The sequence below is a fragment of the Festucalex cinctus genome, chromosome 1 (genome assembly GCF_051991245.1).
Source record: "Festucalex cinctus isolate MCC-2025b chromosome 1, RoL_Fcin_1.0, whole genome shotgun sequence".
Classification (NCBI taxonomy): Eukaryota; Metazoa; Chordata; class Actinopteri; order Syngnathiformes; family Syngnathidae; genus Festucalex; species Festucalex cinctus.
In genome coordinates this window covers 16,038,337-16,044,589 of record NC_135411.1, presented here as the reverse complement: position 1 = coordinate 16,044,589, position 6,253 = coordinate 16,038,337, and the positions used below count along the sequence as shown (strand labels likewise).

General features: G+C 37.2%; 1 protein-coding gene across 7 annotated transcripts in view; it reads right to left on the bottom strand.

The window, feature by feature from the left end:
• Window positions 1–6,253, bottom strand: part of sntg1 (syntrophin, gamma 1) — a 59,436-nt gene continuing 53,183 nt past the window's right edge. For all 7 annotated transcript variants that reach the window (XM_077519391.1, XM_077519339.1, XM_077519375.1 and 4 more), the window contains 4 exons: window positions 5,543–5,695; window positions 5,375–5,467; window positions 2,342–2,452; window positions 1–1,632 (listed from right to left, as the gene is read on the bottom strand). In XM_077519391.1, the coding sequence (XP_077375517.1) occupies window positions 1,447–1,632; window positions 2,342–2,452; window positions 5,375–5,467; window positions 5,543–5,695 (543 nt within the window). In that variant the 3' untranslated portion in view covers window positions 1–1,446. The remainder of the gene's footprint in view (window positions 1,633–2,341; window positions 2,453–5,374; window positions 5,468–5,542; window positions 5,696–6,253) is intronic.

Sequence of the window (6,253 nt, the reverse complement as noted above, 5' to 3'; positions counted from 1 at the left end):
CCGTGTTATAAAAGATCTCCTTTATTGAATCATAACACAGTATGTTTGTGAATAAAACATCTGCAAAAAAATAAAATCAACTCCTCTCTCATTAATCGTATTTTCTTTGAAGAGTACTACTGCCAGCATCATCTTTTGCGAAACACATTAATATGACTTTCCTTTGCCTTAGACGTTCATTTCAGCACCCACCACTTTGTTTTATTCACTGCCATTGATATCATTTTTCATATTTACAAACTGGACTCCAAACTCGTGTAAGCAAACAAAAACATCATAGCTGATTATATTCTTCTAAATTGGTCCGTAGAGTGAATTAATAATGGAGAGAGGATGCTATGAGCTTATTTAGCTACTTCTCAAATGAACCCCCAAAATCATACCGGTTGTTCTTTTCGGTCATTTCAAAGTCAATGTTTATTTACACTATCACACAAATTTCTGTGGGAAAAAAATAGTTAAACTCCTCTAATTAATTTAATGCTCCCTGAAAATGAAATGAATGCAAACTCCTACTGCAGATCACATTTTGCTACTACTGTCGCAAAGAATGTGGACAAAAGTATTGGGACACACGACACCTGGAAGTGATAGAACAAAAATACTGTCATGACTATTTTCATGTGCGTTGCTGCAAAAATCCCTTCAAAGAAACTACTGCAAACGATTGTGGCAATTTGCATACAATCACTACCGTGACTATTTTTCGCATATGCAAATGACCCTCATAAGAAACAATCGCGATGTGATGATAAAAATGACGAGCAACAGACCTTTTGGTTTGGCTGTCATGACTCCTATGTTGTGCTACAAACGGCCGACACGAGCAGCATAACATGCATTGCTGTGACTATTTTCTTTCACTCCAAAACAATCGTCAACAGAAATGATCCTGATGCTGTGATAATGATAGCAACAAGCAGCATACACTGCTGCGACTATTTGACTGTTTTACTGCAAACAATGACTCTCAAGCTAATCTTTCTCTGAATCTTGTCATTCATATAGCAGTTTGACAAAAAATTGAAAAATAAAATTGATGAACACCATTATTTGTCCCAAGACTTTTGTCCGTGTAGTGTAAATAGTTTGAAATCTTCAATAAAGGTTCATATAAAAGTAGATTTAATTTATGTGTCAATCATAATATTAATATTACTAACGATATCCAATGAGCAGGAGTAGAGTGATTCCGCTTACAAAGATGTTGAAATAAATGCACACTTGGTGTCCATGAAGTCTTTTTGTGTTCACACGTCCCAGAAAGGCTTTTTTGTTTGTTTGTTTGTTTGTTTGTTTGTTTTCCGTATGACATTTCAGGCATTTTCCCGAGGAAGTCTTTGTCTCTGCGTCTAAAGTGTCCTCTTCAAAATCTTCTCATGGAGTCTTTTTTTTTTTTTTTTCAGCGTTTGAGGCTCCGGTCACGACAAAAGCAGAAAGGCTGCGTCAAGTGTTCTTGTATTTCAGCTTGGGAGTGTGCGAATTGCACGAGATGCAGGCCAGAGAAGGAATGCCAGCGTTGGCCGCCGTGGCCTGGCACTCCACAAACATGGGGTCCAGGCACGCCACCTTGGCGGCGAAGAACGCGTGAATGCAATGAAGTACCGCAAACAGGTTGGAGAACTCCAGCTCCTGCGGGAGGCAAAAAATAAATAAATAATCCAGAAATCAGGGGACACGCGTTCTTAAAAATGCCGGGTGAAAAGTAACCTGAAGTGGGTGAAATTAGTGCTGGCTTGAACTCATTTCGTCCCAATAACGTGTAAATACGTTTTTGTTTTTTTTTATGTTTTAAGTGTCCTAAAGACGTATTTATAATTTTTTTTTTTTTTTTTTTTATGCTAGAGCATACAGAAGGCTTTAATGCAGCCTCTCAACTGCAAAGAATGGTTGCAGAAATGGTAGTTATTACATAAACGGCCAGTAGGTGGCAGCAGAGCAAAGGAGATCAACTAGGGCCATGTAGAGAAAAAAATTACTTATAATTTTTACGGATCCATCCAGCCACCACTGATGTTTTTTTTGTTTTTTTTTTAAAAGAATGTTGCATTAAATTTACTGATGCATTATTATTAGTATTATTAATAATAATAATAATAATAATATTATTATTATTATTATTAATAATAATAATAATAATAATAATAATAATAATAATAATACTTTGGCAATACACAACAAAATTCTCCTCGCCAAGCCTCAGATCACCCAAATACCAGCTTCAACCAAATCTGATAGGTCCAAATAATTAAGCCAACCATGTTTTAAAAAATCAAAAATCAAATATCTGTTTGTGTAACTGCAAACAAGTCCTTAAACCCGCTTGTTAAAATGGACTTGCCTTTGCTTCAATAGATTTGGAGTCTTGATTTTGGAATAAAAACTTGATCTTGCTTTTGCCGTCGTCTGATGAGCCTTTCAGCTGCGAGAACTTGTATCTCCAAAGGACAGCCTACAATGTAGAAAGTCACAAGGCACATATCGTTATTTAGTTTGTGCATTAACTCATCATGAATAATTCATGTGAGACTGACACCGTTGCTTGTGTTGCATGCCTTTTATTATTGCTTCCGCTCGGCAAATAATAGCAGCAAAGAAAAAGAACATGAATATGGATGAGTGAGGCCTACACTAATTGTTTATGTTAGTGTAATCATCCGGAGGTGGAATATCGCAATCAGCTCTGAGGTTTAACAACGGCACATGAAAATCGCTATTGAAATGTACAAAATTGAATTGCAAAATTGACACTACTCAAATCAGACATTTTTTATTCATTGTTTTGTTTGGTACACCCACTCCAAAGTGTGCACCGCTTCTCCTTCAAAATCAGCTGGAATAGGAAATGGCCCTTTTGAGGACAAGCACTTTAGAAAATGGCTGGATTTTGTTTTTATTTTACAAAATGTAGATCATTTCATCACTTTAAAACACAACAGGCGCAACTGTGCATGTTATGCTGACTGCCATTACTCTCAAATCTCGTTAGTTTCTTTTGAAGGTTGTTTGCAATAAAACATCTTAGACATTCATTTAAAAAAAAGAAAAAAAATGTCTTGATCGATTTGGTGAAGTGAAATAGTAACATTTTAAGACAGTTCAGTTTAAGAAGCAAAAATGTTCCCGACATTTTGTGCGTCATGTTCAGGCCTGATTTGATATTATAGCACTGCTTTAAAGTAAGGATGTCAAAATTAGTGTGTTCATTTAAAATTTCTTTTAACACCACTAATTTTTTTTAAACGCGCAATTAATCACCACCCCCTTACTTGGAGAGCCTGTACTGGGGGAATTCCAGTTGCAATGCAGCAGACACGTCCACGTCAAAATTTAGCAGTAATAAATTGAATAATAATGCATATGTTTGTGGAGCCTGGGGTCAAGTTGTATTTTACAATTTAAAAAAATGTGCATAATTTCACAAGTTACTTCATGTTAAAGATTAGAGAGCACTTCATATGAAAAGAAAATGCACTGAGCTATCACCAATGTTTTACAAATGCAATTATGCCATCTAGTGGCAGAAGAATTACTTCAACACAAATCAATATCACACTTGTTTTACAGTACAGTACATCTTTTTTTTTAACTCAATTTTATGAATTGTTATGAAATTTCTGATCAATGACTGAAAGATGCAGCCATATTTATGTTAGTTTTATATTTTTTTCCACTTTATGTTAACAAGAGTATGAAGCTTTTTAAAAAAGTACTGTACATTTTACTATACATTTAAAACAGACATCAAATTTGCGATTAATCTTAACTATTGAAGTCATGCAATTAATTATGATTTTAAAAAAAATTAATCGCCTGAAACCCCAACTTTAAAGATTGCCATCTTATGTCAGGCTGCTCTTCTTTCGGTTCTGCTCAGAGCAGGGGCGGAACCATTCTACTGGGATACCGGGGTGCGGACTACTCCAAAATCATGAAAAATCCATGCTTGACCATCTTTCATAGAAAACTGTGATGTAGCAGCTTCTCAGATGAAGAATTATTATTTGATGGCGTGTTAAATAAAGTTGAGGGATGCCAAAATGGTCCTTGGGTCCATCAATTTTTCTGTATGCAACCCTCAAAGTAAAAAGTTTAGACACCTCGAGTCATTCACACCAGTGTGGGAGGAATCCACTGTACCTGAAGAAAACCCATGATGACATCATGCAAACTTCACACAGGAAGGCCTGAGACCCGATTCCAACCCTGAAGTTCTCAAGTGTGATGAAGAATTTAGTCAAAATTTTGTAAATCAAAGCAACAAGCAGCATAGCATACACTGCCATGATAATTGCCAAAGTGTTTTACTGCTAAACGTTCCTTTCAGATGTTGTCATTACTTAACGTTCTATGGGGACACGTCGGTCTGGAGCATCTGCATACCCGTGGCTTAGGAAAGAACAGAACTTCCTGGTCCTTCCCATACATCTGCTGATTCATGTAGAAGCACATATTTTATGCCTTCATTTATTGAACACATCAACACTAAGTGCTCTTGGTCCATTAGGAAGAGTACACTATTGGCAATACGCTCGGCCAAGAAAAAAAAAAAAAAAACTTGGAATGTATTTTGCTTTTATTTATCATAAATTACCCTGAAATAAATGTTCAGCTTTATTGCTTTTTGTTGGATGTTGTTAACAAGAAGCTGCAGTTGATCACGTGAAAGGTGATTCTAACTTGAGATTGGAGGTGAATTCACCAGTGGAAAATTTGTGTCCTGAGTTCATATGTTCACTTTTGAGAATTTAACAGCAACAGCCATGCTCAAGCATGGAGGTGGCCAATCTATTTAAGTACCCTTGGAGTTAATTGCGGACTTCCAAGCACTCATGTTGTCAACTGGACCGTGTGTGTGTGGCCGGTAAATAATATTCTGAGACGGAATGACTCATTGTCACAATGTATATCTATCTATCTATCTATCTATCTATCTATCTATCTATCTATTGTTAGCTAGCAAGCTAATATTGTTACCTATGTAACAATATCTCTATCTATCTATCTATTGTTAGCTAGCAAGCTAGCTATTGTTAGCTAGCAAGCTAATATTGTTACCTATGTAACAATATCTCTATCTATCTATCTATTGTTAGCTAGCAAGCTAGCTATTGTTAGCTAGCAAGCTAGCTATTGTTAGCTATCAAGCTAATATTGTTACCTATGTAACAATATCTCTATCTATCTACAGTATCTCTTAATACAAAAGGTAATGCTAACAAATATGGTAGCTACGTCATGTTTTGGGAAATGTACTGCTAATGCTAACCCTTTACCAGCTCAGGTCAGATTTATTCATCTAGGTATAATGCTAATGTTAGCAATTGTACCATCTCAAACTATGAAAAATTGCTAGCACACGTCTTTCACTCACTTTGGAAGCGGCGTCAAAGCACACAAAGCCCATGCTGAAGTCCACTGTTAGTCCCATCAGGTGGCTCTCCATGATGCAAGCGTACGTTTTACACTGTGAAGAGGAAGCAGAAGAAGAACAAGCTGTGAGCTTAGCGGCTAACGTTATCGTTACGCTTATCCCACCCACCTGTATCCGCTCCACTTCCAGGTAAGTGGCCATCTGAAAAGCCTTTTCCCAAACGAGCAGCTCAGACTCCAGCTCCACGCTGAAGAACAAGTCCTCGCCGCTTTCCGTCTGCACGCTGAAGCAGTGCCTCCGCTTGTCCACCAGCTCATTGTCCTGATCACACAAAGAGACAACGGCGTGTTGGTAGCTAGCGCAACATTAGCTGTGACAGGGTTTCCTGGATGTAAAGACAATCTCCGCCTAATTTCAAGCTCTAAAACCATTGATATCGTGAAAACTGTTTTTTTTTTAACCATGACCTGTGGAGTTTGGGTTTATTTTTTTAAACTGCAATTGCAATTTTATACCAAGGAGGTGCTGTATCAGAAAAGTTGGACACTCCTGAAACTGTAGAGGAGGGATGGGGAACTGGCAACAATATTTTATTCAATATTTATGTATTTATATACAGTATATATTTATTTATTTTCTTCTATCCATTTTTTTAACCGCTAACTCCTCACAAGGGTCGCCGGGGTGCTGGAGCCTATCCCAGCGAGCTTTTGGCAGTAGGCGGGGTACACCCTGAACTGGTTGCCAGCCAATCGCAGGGCACACAGAGACGAACAACCATATTTATTCATTTATTTACTTATTTATTTATTTATTTTGAGGTGGGAGTTGGCAAATGCACATTGTAGGTTTTTCAGCATTTGGGGGCTTTACAAAAAT